The 16,622-nt window shown below is 34.4% G+C and overlaps 1 protein-coding gene across 2 annotated transcripts; it reads left to right on the top strand.

Moving 5' to 3' along the window:
* The first annotated feature begins 839 nt into the window (after positions 1-839).
* Positions 840-15,629, top strand: LOC112738139 (DENN domain and WD repeat-containing protein SCD1). Of its 2 annotated transcripts, none has more exons than XM_025788453.2 (31): positions 840-1,330; positions 1,470-1,563; positions 2,151-2,352; positions 2,556-2,697; positions 2,788-2,888; positions 3,327-3,390; positions 3,628-3,741; positions 4,900-5,120; positions 5,714-5,768; positions 5,881-5,964; positions 6,212-6,407; positions 6,517-6,646; positions 7,141-7,183; positions 7,283-7,327; positions 7,911-7,986; positions 8,124-8,197; positions 8,284-8,334; positions 9,190-9,347; positions 9,448-9,495; positions 10,830-10,887; positions 11,005-11,088; positions 12,120-12,372; positions 12,464-12,663; positions 12,776-12,840; positions 12,953-13,076; positions 13,189-13,370; positions 13,486-13,557; positions 13,907-14,067; positions 14,181-14,222; positions 14,521-14,729; positions 15,171-15,629. In XM_025788453.2, the coding sequence occupies exons 1-31, from the start codon at positions 1,157-1,159 to the stop codon at positions 15,264-15,266; spliced, it is 3,618 nt and encodes a 1,205-aa protein (XP_025644238.1). In that variant the 5' UTR covers positions 840-1,156; the 3' UTR covers positions 15,267-15,629. The 2 variants fall into 2 exon arrangements, with proteins under 2 accessions (XP_025644238.1, XP_072067896.1); XM_072211795.1 differs by having other exon boundaries at positions 850-1,330; positions 2,141-2,352.
* Positions 15,630-16,622: the final 993 nt, after the last annotated feature.

Raw genomic sequence — 16,622 nt, 5'->3', positions numbered from 1 at the left:
AAATCCAATAATTCAGTTACGTCTTTACGAGCCATATCATATTTAGCTGATTAATTACTCTATCATACACATATTGTTGGGGAGCTATTTATACTTTAAGTACTAGATTTGAAAGTTTAAAAGCTATCAAATGTTAAAAAATATTATAAATGATGGAATATCTCGATTCAACGAATATATATAAGAGAAACTCTAGGGGCTAGTAGATTTTATAGTTTTTAGTCATCAATTAGTCATTAATGATGTTTTTAATGGTGTGAGATTACATCTAATGGTGTAAAATCATTTAATTTTCTTTTGATGGTTAAGTACTGGCCAGAATTTAATAAAAATGCTGGTCCTCTAGCACTCCTCTATATATAATCTTCAAATCTCAAGTATTGTAATCCCATTTAAAATACAACTGTATCTCGAGTACTGAGTAGTCGTTTTTAATTACGTGTCATATCTTTAATGCGTCCCGGATATATTCAACTTTTATCGTATCATATGTTAAACATTCAGGTACTAAAATATGAGTTTAATTAAATTTGGGTTATAACACCCGATATGATAGGTCGTGTATATCAATAAATACATAAAATTGATAAATAATATATTTAATTAATTTAAATAAAAATTCTAACAATTTTTTATTTTATAATAGATAATTTTTTTGAATTTTTAAAATTTGTATAGAATATTTTTTAAATTTGTTTCTAAAAAATTTTATTAATTAAATTAGTTCTAATTTTTAAAAAATAATTTTATTGATAAAATTTTTTAAAAATGAATTAAATAAATAAACTTTTTTTTAAGAATAGATGGTTAATTACTTAATTTATTTTTTTCACTTCCTTGTATTATATTTTTTTTTCTTTTTTTCGTTTTTTAATTTTTTGTTTCTGAGTGACGGTTTTCCTTTTCTCGTTTCTCCGTCCTGAATCAACCTCTCCGCAGAAAAGAAACTCCGATGCAGTTTCACACCTGACGACTGATTATTGCTTAAGCTCCTGAATTGATCTATCGACTAACTCAACTCCATCATCGTCAAAAACAAGAGATAGAACACCAGATCTCGGAGCACTCTTCTTCTCTCCCGGTTCCTGAGGGGAGAAACGGGGGAGAAGAGATCTCCAATTCCGCCATTGACGAATCTCCTAAAGAAGAAAAGGCAATGCCTCCAATCTTTGAGTACTTCGTTGTGTGTGGGATCGGACCGGAGATTCGAAACATTGATGGAATCAAAGGTTACCATGGCCCTGGCTGCATGTATACTCCTTCACTCCTCGACCAGTATCCTCCTCCGACTCACACTCTCTATCCTCCTCCGCCTCCTCAGCTTCCCACTGTAACTGCTTCTTCCACAACGAACCTCTTTTTCATATGCATTCCCGTTTTTCTGAAGTGTTCGTGTTCGTCGTTGCGTTTACTAAATTTCCTTATTGTGTTAATTTTATCTGATGCCAGTGAACGTTGTTCCTTTTCAGTGTGTTCTACCTGCTGGTGTTGCGTTCCATGCATCAGGATTTGATTCCAACGATCCTTCCACGTTTCCGAGGAGCTATCCGATGGTTTTGACTGGTATGTTTTTGTGCAAGCATGGTTTCTCCAGTTTACCTTAGCTAGCTTTTACTTGCTTTTATTTGGTGGGACTTGGAAGTAGCTTAGGAAGTTGGATATTGATTTAGGAAGTTTACTTAGATATGCTGAACTGTTGATACATGATTAGGGATTGAACATATATTGCACCGGGGCCATGGCGATACTCAAATCAGGACCGTGGTGCATGTTGGGCGCATATTTATATAGAGAGATATGTTTGATAGAAACTATCGAATTTTTATTGGGGATAGAAGTATTAGAGCACAACAGAGAAGATTATAAGTGATTTTCACTGATAGTTTCTTGCTGTTATTGCTACCTCAGAATAAAGTAATCATTCTTTCTTTCTACATTCTGATTTGGGGGGTGACTATTTTATGTCGAGTCCTTGCTAAATACTTTTAACTTTCATATTTGCATTTTCCCATTTATCCTCCCTGATGAATGATGATACTCTCATCGTCTCACCATGATTTGCAATAGGTTTTTCAGTTGATATTACTTTCAGCGTTTATGGTTTTGTTTCTTCATATCTGATATCATATTGACTTAAAAGTTTGATGCAGAGGGTGATGGTTCTAAAATCTATGTTAGCTGCATTTCTTTCCGAGATCCAGTTTGTGAGGATATCGCAGAGGCTTACCGTATACAGGCAAATTCATATGCTGACAAATGCATCTGTCTAGTTTCACGCTTGCCAAGTTTCCGTCTACTTCGGAGTGCTCTGGAGGAGATATTTGCACTGTGTTTTTCTCCGAATGGAACTAGGTAAGTCTACAATGGTGGCAAAATCTTTGCTTTTTAGCTGTTGAGATTGTTTGACCATCTTTTTCAAAATCAGAACATAACTACGAGTTTCTTTTTATTTATGCTTTATAAATGTGACCACAAGTTGTCTTAGATTAAATATGAAATATCTGTGGTTTTTTGTTTCTGTTTCTCTTACCATTCCCACTGTGTAACAATTTCAGTAAGCCACTATGGGATGTCATAGCACATATGGTGTCCAATGTGCCTTTGCCAACTCCTGGAAAGGAGCGAGTGCTGTTTGCTATTGAGAATTGTCTGCTTTCTGCCGAGGCTCCACCAACTGATGGGCTTCCCCATGCTGATGTACAGTCTCCTGAAACTTGGCTTCTAGACTTGATTAGCTGTTTTCATCTAGTTCATTTGTTAACAACCATCCATGGTTTTCTGGAGCAGATATCATTTCAGCCTCTGGTGCAGTGCTTGGATGTTGACAACTTAATACAACTTTTTACAGCCGTGTTGCTTGAAAGGAGGATTTTGCTTCGAGCTAACAAGTATACTTCTTAAGACCTTACGGCCATAGTTCCTAGTTATATTTTGGTTCATCAATGACCTCTCCAGTGTCCACAGTCTGGTTCTTTAACTATCATCTACACTATCATAAAATTTCATGTTGATTACCGATGAAATTTTAAAGCTAAATAGTAGACTTTAAGTTGCACAGTTTCCCAATTGTATTTGTGTTTGTACTGTACTAGCTTGTCCTGATAATACTGTTTCTGTTTGGCGTTGATTTGGATTCCCCTTGATATATACTTCAACGAAAGCAGATATGATAGTTACATTTGATTGCTGTGTGAAATTTGAACATGGGGTTCATCCAATATATGCAGATATGTTGTACTTATGTTAGTTGTTTAAAAGTTTGTCATTTAGAGTATTAGTTAATTCATTTGTTAAATCTATGTTTATTCTATACTTTCTTTTGGCAGGTATTCACTTCTAACTCTTGCATCTGAGGCCATTTGTCACTTAATCTACCCATTCCGATGGCAGGTTAGATTTGAAAATCTTTATCTCGAGTCTTTCCTTTATTTGTGTACACCAGTGTTTTTTGTTCTCGATTGGCAGCATCATTTTTGTTGTTATGGCTGATTTCTGGGGTTGTCTCTCTGAAAAGTTGTGTATATCATATTTGATAATAACTCATGATGCTCATTCCTAAAATGTTGGTACCTTTTGTTAACTCGCTTTTAATATTTTTCTCTTGATGTTTTTTCTTTCTTTCTTTAGCATGTATACATTCCGTCACTATTCTTCAAAGGAGTAGATTATATTGATGCTCCTACACCATATATGATGGGCCTCCATTCGTGTGTTGATACCTCTGCACAGGTCATGGATGGTGTAAGTCAGTACTCTTGTTCCTTAACACCACTGCTTATTTAAAGAAATTCCATTCCCTTGGTGTTTAATTTATCTATATTCTTGCATTATTTGATTAATTGCTGGCTACTAGTTTTGCTGCACTTTTATCATTAATTAGTTTGATTGAAGTTATAATGTTATAGCTAATGATTTACTGTACATAGGTAGGGGAACTTCTCAGTTTAAGCCTCAAGGTCATCTATCCTTAAGGCTGTGTATTGTTTGAGTCAAATTGAGTTGGAAAATGGGCTGGTGAAATGAGATGCATGTAAAAAGTAAAAAAAAAAAAAACTTATTTTTAACCTATGATGCACAGACACTGACACGGACACGGGACACGACACGACACGGGACACGCCGACACGTGAATTTTAGAATCTTACATGACACGGGGACACGCATATATATAAAATATAAAGTATTTTTTAGATAAACCGTAATGATATTTTAATATTTTATTGATTTTAAAATATAAATTATATTTTTAAATTATTTTTAATGTCTTATTTTAATTATATCAATTATTTAAAATATTTTTTATTTTAATAAATAATAATATATACTATATCTAAATTTATTTTAAGAATATATATTAAGAATAAGACTGGACACACTGATACGTAATGGTATTTAGGTGTGTCCAAGTGTGTCCGGAGAAGAATCTTTTTATTTTTTATTGAGACACGATTTGGACACAGCAGACACGCGTGTCGGACGAGTGTCGGTGAGTGTCGTGTCCGAAATGTGTCCGACACGCAGACACGGCAATTCAGCAAAGTGTCCGTGCTTCATAGTTTTTAACCTTTCAAGTATCTTTAACAAGAAAACTGTAGAAGTAATGTATTCATGAACTTGTTCTAGTCCTGTTCCTTGCTTCTTTACCTGTGGCAACAGCTGTTTTTAGGACTGGTAAAGTTCTGTGTGTGTATTTATTGTATTCTTTTCTGCATTCTTGAACTAGTTATCAATATCAGCTCTAAGCTTCACCCAGAAACACCCCCCCCCAACCCACCCAAAAAAAAAATCATGTTTGCTTTTCTTGATTTACAGGTTGGCATGCATGTGAGGCAGTTCTATTTGTTTTGAATGAGGTTTTGCTTTCATTTATTTTAATTGATATCCTTTAATCTATTGTAGGTGGTGGTGGTTGACCTTGATTATAATCGTATCACTACATCAGAGGAAATTCCACCTATTCCCGAGCCAGAATACAGCTTCTTGCGTGGTGAGATAATCAAGTTATTATACCCCAATGTAATTGGAATTGATGAATTGAAGGCTGGAATATATAGTGTATCTGAGCATTATACTAAATTTGCGGCTAAGCAATGGGGAGCGGATCATGACCTTCAGTTAAGGTGATCCTTCGATGGTAGATTATTCATTGTTTTCCATTCTTTTTAGGTTCACCGTCTCTCAATAAATCATATGAAAGTGAATGAGATGCTAGATTGATGAACATTTTTATGAATTCTTAATTTAGTTCCTTGGAAAATATTATGATACACTTTATTCTAAACATTGCTGATTGATATTTGTAATAAAATATTGAAATTTTCTCACATAGATGAACTTGATGCCTGCCCGTTATACCAAGAATGATTTGTGCTTTGCTCATTGTAGTTCTAATTTATGTTGTTTCTTGGTTCCTTGTGGACCGTCCAATTTATTGTTTTGGTTCCTTGTGGACAGTCCAATTTATTGTTTAACTTTTTTGCCATTTTAGAAAGTGGTAGAACTTTTATGACCACCAATCCATGGAATTTTTATTTGATGATTTACTTGTGCCGTCTATTTTAAAACTATTATTGAACATTTGAGTCATTCAATATTCCCCCCCCCCCCCTTCTCTTATCCATCGGTTTCAGATGTTAAAAACCAGACATGTTGGTAGTACAACAAATGGTGTCCAGTCTGATGTGTCTTATTTGTCACCATGTTTCTTGTGCAGGATGATATTCTTAAAGTTCTTTGCAACACTTTTAAGCGGCTATCGGAATTTCCTAGTATGAATATTCTATTTCTTGTTTCAAGAATTTAGTTTTCAATCTTCCATGAGAAAACTTTGGTATGACCTTTCATTGTTCATTTTCTTCTTTTTTCCTATTTTGGCATCAGGAAAATAGTTCCACTCAGGTCTTCAATACTCAAGCTTTCTTGAAGAAACGGTCTCGAGCTACTAACCAACCACCAGAGCCAATGGTAATTTTTTACTCATAACATGGGGGGTGTTCTCCAATTAGCAGCGATGGAAATTCCAATGACTAAATTGATCCTACTAATGATTAGATTTTCATTGTTGATTATGATGGTTAGAAGTCTCATGGATGTACTAATGATAATTACATTGGCTGGGTTTAAATAATGTTTTATCAAAGAAATGCTAATTCCATTCTTATTATTGCTGTATAATTTGTCTTTCATCCGATGCCAAATTTGAATTTTACAGATAGCTCAGTTCCTTGATTCTCATGGTTTCTTGGATTATTTGGAGAGAGGGGTAGGTTCTGATGAAAACAACAATAACCTGCTTGATAAGCTACAGGATGCAATTGGAAGGGGTCAAAACCCTATGTCAATTCTTCCTTCACCTTTGGTAGAGCCTGAGATCTTAACAATATCAGATTTTGATGCTGGAATGTCAGGTGAAATGCATGACTTCTAGCCAATTTTGTGTCTAAATTGATTACTTGCAAATATAAACTAAATTGAATGCATATTTTTTTACCTTTTTCTACTTTTTTTTCCTTTCAGGATCTGGTGCCAATTATACCTATGATAGATTTCCTGCAATCAGCAGAACAGAAGAGGAAGAAGAAAATAGGAGGGATATTCTTTCAGCAGTTAGTAATGCCTATGAGTACTCAGGAAGACATACTCCAAGGTAATGCAAGCAATGCGCCAATGCCTAACATCAGGACACTCTTTTGTTGTCATACTGATGCCTGGAAAAGCTGGCCCACATGTCCTTTTCAGTTATTTAATTACAGTTCTTGATTAAAAGGAATCTCTCCCAATGTGCGAAATGTTATTCTGTACATTGGTACAAATATGAGTAAATTCTATTTATAGGAAAAGTCTAAAAGTTCAAGTGTATGGTTTGCATGAATACTAATTGTTGTCACTCAAAGAGGAAGCAATTTTGAATTAGGATTCGTTATCGTTGTTGCTGTTGATCTATGCTGCTTTCAGTTTCTAGGCATTAACTGTTTGTATTGGGTATCCTGAACAGAATGTCTTCTGTTGTGAGCAGTACATTCTGCCTTGTTCTATCTATTGAATAAACTGATTGTCATGGTTGTTTCTACATTTTAACTTCCATTGTTTTTCCACCTTTTTCTTGTTTTTCTATCTTACTGTTCTTCTGTGTTCTTTCAGTAAGGATCTGTTAGCAGATGGTCTCAGTCCACTTGAGAGGGCGGTAAGTTAACATGGCCAGGATTATTTTGTTAGTGCTGCTTGTGTATTGATCTATTTATTTTGCAGTTGGTCCCTCACATTATTCTTTTTGTGGTTTCAGGCTGAAAGGGACAGGATGGTGCTGGATATTAAGGTTAAGCTGCAGGTACGTTTATCGGTCTTTTCTCTATACATTCCTCTATGTATGTTTGTGTGTGCATGCATGGGTGTATCCATTTTGCGTGAACTTTTTTTCCCCTTATTTTCAATATAAATCTGGAAATTTATGATGCTTGTTTATTGTGTAGTAGAACTGTAGAAGTTAGTTTACTGCTGCTGCTAGTTCTTATTCTTTGGTTTCATTGAAGACCCACAGCAACTTTAGTTGTCTAAAATAAGTTACCCGCTCTTCTTTGTAAATTCCCTTCTTTCTCTTCATTTTCTCTCATGCATTGCCATTTCCCATGCCCATTCTCCTACAAAATTACATCATGAATCACATCTCTCTTGCTTTAATATAAAGGCCTCCAGGATCTTACTTAATTTTGAATCCTATTGCTGCTCCAAAAACATCCAGTATAAAAAAAAAAAAAAACTGAAAAACACTTGTTTAGATCAATCTTTGATGTTGACATGGTTGCTGGATTCTGATACATTTGACTGTATTACTCTCTATAATGACTACTACTATATGTTGAAATTGGTACAGTATCACTTTTTTACATTGCTTTTTTTTCTTCATAACACAGGGTTTATGGCTGCGGCTTCTCAAATTGGGAGCAACAGATGATCCTCTCGCCTCCTTTGAATATGGAACAATACTTGGTATCATTGATCTCAATTTTCTTTTTGATACTAGTGGAATGTGAATTTTCCAGTTTGTTGTCAGGTTAAAAAATTAATTTATGTTAGAAGTGGAGTGCGGAGTTTTCTAATAAGTTATTTTGTGGTTGGCCTTGCAGCTTTGATTGAATCTGATGCAGAGGGGATTGGTGGTAGTGGATTTGTTGAATGCATAAGCGAGCATATACATTCAGTTACTCTTATTTAGCTAACACTGATAATTAATTTCTTTGTTATTTTCCCTGTCGCAATGAAGCTTATGCTAGCTCTTTCTATCAGGGTTGGAGCTGTCAGCTCACTGAAGAACAATTTATTGCAGTGAAAGAATTGGTAAACAAATGCTATGCCTTTTGTTTAACTTGTCAGTCCTTCATATGTGTTCAACAAATTTAAGTCTCCAAAAATGAAATTCATTTCAAGTTATTGTAAGATATTTTATTCCTTTAGTCTAACATGAAATGAACTTTAATACTTCGAAGTTTAAATTGCAAATCTTGAGGCCAAATTGGTGCAATGACACTTTTGAGGACTAATTTGAGGTTTTAATCTTGATATAACATTTCAATGTCTGCCCCTCTGGCTTTATACAAGTCCAATCATTTAATATCAAATACAAGTAAATAATGAGACACCACCATCTCTTTATTTCAAGTTATTGTAAGATATTTTATTCCTTTAGTCTAACATGAAATGAACTTTAATACTTCGAAGTTTAAATTGCAAATCTTGAGGCCAAATTGGTGCAATGACACTTTTGAGGACTAATTTGAGGTTTTAATCTTGATATAACATTTCAATGTCTGCCCCTCTGGCTTTATACAAGTCCAATCATTTAATATCAAATACAAGTAAATAATGAGACACCACCATCTCTTTGATATGACTCCATTGAGGTGCTTGTAAAAGAGGGATCTTATCAGAGACACATCCTCCTTCATAGTTCCAGTCAGAAAAACAGTGCGAAATGTATTAAAATTTTGAAGGAAAAGATTGTTGTAATTGCAGTTTAAGGAAACCAAACTAAATTCATTTTAACACTAGAGGGACTGAGTATAGTTTTGTCTAAATTACTTCATTTCAGTATTGCCACAAGTGTTGGCAAAAAGAATATACCTTCCCCCCTCCCTTAACTTCTAACTGAGTTCATGTCTAATTCTCGTTCCTATCAAATCTGCTCATTTTCAGCTCAAAACAGCTATAAATCGTGCAACCGCACGGAATGACTTGCCAACCATTAGAGATGCTCTTGAAGTTTCATCTGATATGTATAAGAAAGACAATAACAATGTGCCAGACTATGTGCAACGACATCTTATTTCTCTTTCTATTTGGGATGAGCTGCGGTCTGTATTTCCCATAACTATTTTTTCATGTTTTCACACGATGTTTTAGTGGTCTTATCTTGAACTAAGTGTTGACACAGTTCATGCACCTTCCTTGCAGGTTTTGGGAAGGATATTTTGACTATTTAATGGAGCAATCTTCAAACAAGTAAGGATTTAAAATTTTTCTTTGATTGTCTTCTGTTTCTTCATCTTTGTTTTGAATACAAATAATGGGCTGGTTTGGTTAAGATTCCACAAGAAGTAATTCTTTAGTTGTAGAAGCAGAATCAGAAAATTATGTTGCATTTCTATGTAATTGTAAAAGTACCTTGTATCAAAACAAAAAATTTCTAATTACTTTGGTTTTGCTAACTATGAATGTATGTTTTTGCTAAAATTTGTCAAAGCTATGCTCTCATGCTTTTGATTTTGGGAGAAGTAGCTCCTTGTATGCTTATCTATATTATATATCTTCTATATCTGTACTTCTATATCTATACTTCTATATCTATACTATATATAATGAGAATATGAGAACGGTTGGTGTCCAACTTTTTTTTCTTTAAACACCATTCGTTATATATAATTTATAAAAAGTATATTTTTTTGTTATATCAAAGACTTGAGCCCAAGACTTTTTGGTTAAATTATAAACTCACCATCTCAACTAATTCTATTTTCACTATTTTTACATACATTTAATAAATAAAAGAGTGAATTAGTGTCTATTGATACACTAGTTAAAATAACTCGAGAAAGACTTGTTATTTTCTACTTTGGCTTGCTTTGAAAATCACAAACAAACAACATTGATAATAGAAAACTGAAACAGAGAAGTAGAGAGAGAAAGCGAGAAGAGAAATGTCTGAATTGTGTATCATGAATCTGAGATCCTCAATTGGGTGACTTCTCTGTTTATATACAAGAGAATGGTAGCTTGTGGGGGAAGCTACCCTAAGGGTAGTTAGGAGTTAGGATCTTTCACTGATAAGTTAGTTATAGCTAGTACAGCCGTCATCCTAGCTAGTAGATGGTAGTTACTGCTATTCCTAGTTCTTTTAAAAGAATGTAGAATGTTGTTTTGTACGGGGATTACTCTCTCTCTCTCATCCTAGCTAGTAGATGGAAGTTACTGCTATTCCTAGTTCTTTTAGAAGAATGTAGAATGTGGTTTTGTACAGGGATTACTCTCTCTCTCTCTCTCTCTCTCTATTTTGGGAGAAGCAGCTCCTTGTATGCTTATAGTTTTTTTTTATAATAAAAAAACACTGATTATTTTCTACTTCAGCTTGTTTTCACAAGCACAAACAAACACTACTAAAATAAATCCTATTGTTCTATGACCTTCAACCTAACTATTTGTGAATGTATGTGTATTCTTTCTGACCTCTTAACCAACCATCCAAGCATTGTAGATTTAATTGAATTTGGACTTAAATGCACCGATACTTCTATTTTTTTCCATAGATGTTTATAAAGCTTCAATTTTTTCTTTGCCAGATCAGCAAACTATGCATCTCTTGTGACAGCACAGCTTGTGGTGTTGGCATCACACATGGTATTGTCTAGGCTATTTCATGTGCTTAAATTCTTCTGTTAACTTCTGTAGTTCTGTTGAAGTCAAATTGTATCATGTTATACTTTTGTATACTGAGCCTTCTTTGCCGTAATGAAGGCTGGGCTGGGACTTCCTGATAATGATGCTTGGTACATGATTGAAACAATTGCAGAGAGGAACAGCATTGGATCCAAGCAATTTGTAAGTTAATTTCTTTTTAGCAATGCATAAATTGCTTTTCAAGTGAGTATTATATGTTGCTTTGTTGCATGGTTTATCCTTATACGATATGGTTGTTATTTTGTATCTTTGTGAGGATGTGTTGTCCTCTTTTGTACTCTTCTTTACTGCTCTAATAAAAATTCTTTTTCTAATCCCAAGGGAGAGAGAGAGAGAAAAGAAAAAGGACTTTTTCTAACCAATAAAAGAAGCCTACCAGCTTATATAATATAGAGTCAAAGAAGTATTGGAAGGAAAGAAAAATGAGGAAAGACAATAAACTGTAGTTTATGTCCTGCAGAAATTGATGAAGAACCAACACAAGTAGAACAGAACAAAATTATTAAACTATGGCACTATAGCTTTCAGTACCTAGATGCTCAGCGTATTTGAATCCTTGATCTTCAATTAGAGACTTGGTCTCAAAACATAATGATCTAATGTGGGATTAATAACCAAAAGTGCATACGTAATACAATAGTATTCATAAAGGTGATTGCTATGGTGCCTACAAATGTTTGCCTAACTTCTTAAAAAGGTTAAAAATCAATATTTAATTTTAAAAGTATAAAATAAAAAATTATTAAATATTCAAAACTTACCATATCAAGTAAATTAGGCAAAAGTTAGGCACCATACCATAGGCATCATAGAATTCACCATTCATAAAACTTAATAAACTATATAACTAAGGCACCTGAAATAACAATAAATGCAACTAATAATCAAGATCACAAAATGTTGACCATGTAAACTTGAAATGCCATACCCTAAAGAAGTACAGATTCTGCATCAATGTTTCTCTTAGTACCATTGGTTTTGTATCTTATCGTTTTTTGCATACTAGTAATGTTGTCCATTGTGTTATGCTTTCATGGTATACGTCAGTGTTTCTCTTTCTTTTGAATGTTGACTTTACTTTATCTATTTCTCTTGAAATAATACTACTGAAAATTTTGGCTCATGTCATGTGATGGATTATTGCTGAATTGTTTTCCATGTTATTGATGCAGATAAAAATCAGAGGGTTCTTGTCTCATATCCAGCAACTACGCAATGGATATTGGGGAGTCACATCATTTAAGGCACAGTCTATGTCATCCCTTGCATTACCATCCCCACATTCAAAAGATTCCAAAGATGATGGCCAGCAACCTGCCGAGGGAACTGGTGTTGGTAGAAGCTGGGTGCAAAGTATGTTCACCCGAAATACTTCATCTAGATCCAGCTTTAGTCGTAAATGGACGTCTGATGGGGGCAATTCAGGTATTAATTAATACATTATCTGCTAGTGCAACTATGTATTGATTCTTGAGTAAACTAAGGGTATCACTTTGTTCTATTGTTACAAATTTAGCTGCACAAGAGAATGGCACTCCTCGGAAACATGATCTATCAACTGGTGGGCAGAAAAAGCTTCAAACAAATGTCCGCATACTTAGGGGTCATAATGGTGCCATTACTGCTCTCCATTGTGTTACAAAGAGAGAGGTGTGGGATTTGGTGGGTGACCGTGAAGATGCTGGTTTCTTTATTAGCGGAAGCACAGACTGCTCAGTAAGTTTCAATGTCTATGGATGGCATTATGCAGCTCAGGTTGCATTTTTTGCCTTAAGATGTTAGGAATTAATTAATGTGTTATGAATATAACTTTTCTCCAAACATGCAGGTTAAGATCTGGGATCCTAGTCTGCGTGGTTCTGAACTCAGGGCAACTCTAAAAGGGCATACGAGGTTCTCTGTCTCTCTCTCCCCTATATATATATATATATATATATATATCTTTTGTTCTTAACATCTCTGGATATACATTTATGGGCAACCTTGCTTCTGGATTCAAATGTAGAACTATCCGTGCCATAAATTCAGATAGGGGGAAAGTGGTGTCAGGATCTGATGATCAGTCTGTTTTGGTGTGGGATAAGCAAACAACTCAACTTCTGGAAGAGCTTAAAGGCCATGATGGACCGGTATTACTCTAAAATATTTCTGGCTGATCTACAGTAAACAGATGTAGGTAAATAAGTGATGAAAAATATAAAGGTTGGAAAGTTGAAACTTAATATAATGCAAACCTTGTAGGTCAGCTGTGTGCGCATGCTCTCCGGTGAACGTGTCCTAACTTCATCGTATGATGGTACTGTGAAGATGTGGGATGTTAGAACTGATAGATGTGTTGCAACTGTTGGTCGTTGCTCTAGTGCTGTTTTATGCATGGAATATGATGACAATGTGGGACTCTTGGCTGCTGCTGGAAGAGATGTGTAAGTTAAAAGAATGTAGATGTGTGTGTGTGCGCGGGCACATGCAAATTCTATGTTGATTTTTCTGTGTGCAATTCAGCTATTTGTCATGCATTGATTGTTTCTGGCATTACAGGGTTGCGAGCATATGGGACATTCGTGCTAGTAGACAGATGCATAAACTTTCAGGACATACACAATGGATAAGGTTAAGAGAACATGTATTTCTACTCTACTATGTTATTCGTACTTGCGGTTTAACAAGCATGAGTTATCTTTTTAAATTTTTTGGTATTTATACAATGGGAAGCATGAAACAAGAAAACTTTATTGTGAGGAGTGAGTTTGATGAGTTTTTCATGATGATAAAGATATGAAGTAAGAAGAAATAGTTGGATTAGTGGTTACTGTCGGTTATTTTTAAGAAGTGGATGATATTTTTTTCCCCTTCTTGGGGTAAAATTTATTGTAGAAATTGGACACCAAGAGGGGACCCTTTATCTATGTCTATTGTATCGATAGTAAATAAAATATATAATTGAGTATGGTAAATGCAGGTCCATAAGAATGGTTGGTGATACTGTAATTACTGGTAGTGATGATTGGACAGCAAGATTGTGGTCTGTTTCCCGAGGAATATGCGATGCTGTCTTAGCATGCCATGCCGGGCCAATATTATGTGTCGAATATTCTGCTTTAGACAGAGGAATTATAACAGGTGCATCATCTCCGAATTTGGCAATGCTCTGTGTGTGTGTGTGTGGGTTTCATTAAGACACTGGCTGTGTGCTTTTATTTCCATTGCTTGCTAAATGTTAAATTCAATTCCAGGGTCAACTGACGGCCTGCTACGGTTTTGGGAAAATGATGAGGGTATGGCAATCTCTTTATCCATGAAATTTTCCTCGTTGATGTTTAGCTTGTTTGATTTGTGAAATATGCAGACTGTTTAAAGTTTAAAACTTCAAAGTGTCTCACTGTAAAATACTATCATGCTATTTATACTCCACCAAAATGGTGTCTTAATCTTGCAACAAATTGTAACATGCAATTTTAAGAAGCAATAATACAACAGAATGAACTAGTGTTGTGCCTGTGTATTTATTCTGTACAAAATTAGAAGGTAGAGAATAGAGATCATCTGATAATTTTTTACTCATTGACTGTACAGGGGGTATAAGGTGTGCAAAAAATGTTACAATTCACAATGCTGCCATATTATCTATCAATGCTGGGGAGCACTGGTTAGGCATTGGAGCAGCGGACAATTCGATGTCACTTTTCCATCGGCCTCAAGAGAGACTTGGTGGTTTTTCTGGTACTGGGTCCAAAATGGCTGGCTGGCAGGTTTACAGAACACCTCAAAAAACAGTTGCTATGGTATGTTCTCTTTTGGATTTTTCACTTGATATGGTCCGGCTCTGGTATAATGTGATCAGTGAACATTATGATGTGCTCGCAAACTTTTTTAACATGTAACTACAATCCAGTGCCAATTTTATTGATCTTTTGAGACAAATAATTGCTTTGGGGGAAACTACCTAAGGAAGTGCATTCCTTAGATAGTTACTAGCACTGAAGTAGGAAAAAATATATTGATGTTCTTTTCTTTGTGAAATTGTTTTGTGGTGATGTTTACTTTAGAACTATGGCTCATTGATTGCTGTTATTTTGATTTGCCTCAGCTATACTTTAGGGTGCATATTTTTGCCATTTAGCAGGGCAATATATGTGGTTAAAGAGTATTATGTTATTCATGTTCAACACTCTTTATTCGTCGTTGTTTACATGGGTTGATTTTGGCCTTACTGTGACATCCAGGTAAGATGTATTGCTTCAGATCTGGAGAGGAAAAGGATATGCAGTGGTGGCCGTAATGGGCTTCTAAGGCTGTGGGATGCAACCATTAATATTTGAGCTTGGTTGATAAAAGCATATTCACGTTTATGAAAATTAAATAGGTGAGAAACATGGTACTTCGTAAACACGGGGACCCCCAATATTTTTGCTTGCTTAACGAGTATATAATGTACAAGGTAATACCCGATGAGTCCAAAAGAGGAACCAAGTTTGGTTGTCTGTTATCTGTGTTTAGAGGTAGGTTGCTTTATGCCTGATTGCCTGTATCATGATTGTACAAAAAAAAAAATATTAGTGTGGATAAATTTAGTTAAGTTGTATAGAATCTAGCTGCAATTGATTTTGCATAGGAACATTGTTTACCCACATAGCAAGATTCATAAATTTGGAAAATATTTAAAGAAAATTACCTATTAAACACATCCAAGCTTTGGAAATTGGCCGCTACCTGGGTTTCCATTGCTAGAGTCTGACTTTACCGTTGTTGCCGGATTCTGGTTGGTCTATCATGCTAGTGGTCGTAAATAATGAAATACTGAATATTTTTCAATTTTCATACGTAGATGAGTAAGAAACTGGCAAAGCGTGGCCCCTTTTTATTCTCGTTTTTTATCTGGCCATTTTTTACTTTTAAGTCATTTTTTTGGTAATTTTTTAGTCGCTATTATTGCCCACGGTATCTTCTAGTTATGCAGATTAAGAACTAATTCGTCGCGGATCTGAGTTTTAAGGGTCTGCTACTGATCAATGGACTGTTATATGCACAAGGTAAAATTTAAATTCTAGACACTTGTTTAAGCGAATAAATGAGTTAACTACTCGATTAACTTAAGTTAGCTATTTTTTTAGTCATTTTTTTTCGGTAATTCAATTTTTTAGTCATTATTAATTAAAAAAAAAATTGTATTTAAGCTATCAACTTAGCCCATTTTAAATCTATTAGGTTAATATAGGTCAAAAGAATGGTTTAATTTATTAGCCCAACCAATATTTCTATTTGGGATTATCAAGGTAATATATTAAATTCGAACATTTAATTATTTATTTTTCTCGTTATCAAGAAGGATAAACTACTAAAAATGTACTTAAATAATTTTGTTGATGAAAATGTATTTAAATTTTATTATTGACAAAAAAATTCTTAAACAATATAAAAACGCGATAAAAATATTCAAAAAATATTACTTTTTTATAAATAACAAACGACTTTTGTATTTGATAAACTCCTTATATGTATTTGATCCAAAATTTTATAGAAAATTAGCCCATTTTGAATCCAACTATTGGGTTAATATGGGTCAAAAGAGTTGTTTAATTTATTAGCCCAACCAATATTTCAATTTGGGATTATCAAGGTGATATATCAAACCCGAACGTTCAATTATTTATTTTTTTTGTTATTAAAAAGGATAA

Source organism: Arachis hypogaea, chromosome 13, assembly GCF_003086295.3.
Source record: "Arachis hypogaea cultivar Tifrunner chromosome 13, arahy.Tifrunner.gnm2.J5K5, whole genome shotgun sequence".
Taxonomy (NCBI): domain Eukaryota; kingdom Viridiplantae; phylum Streptophyta; class Magnoliopsida; order Fabales; family Fabaceae; genus Arachis; species Arachis hypogaea.
Note: the sequence above shows the minus strand (reverse complement) of the source record. Positions and strands in the feature narration are given on the sequence as shown.

Coding starts and splice junctions, on each gene's coding strand:
- LOC112738139 (XM_025788453.2), top strand. CDS start 1,157: ATGCCTCCAATCTTTGAGTACTTCGTTGTGTGTGGGATCGGACCGGAG. Junction 7,184..7,282: donor TCAGTCCACTTGAGAGGGCG/GTAAGTTAACAT, acceptor TTGTGGTTTCAG/GCTGAAAGGGACAGGATGGT. Junction 10,888..11,004: donor TGGTGTTGGCATCACACATG/GTATTGTCTAGG, acceptor GCCGTAATGAAG/GCTGGGCTGGGACTTCCTGA.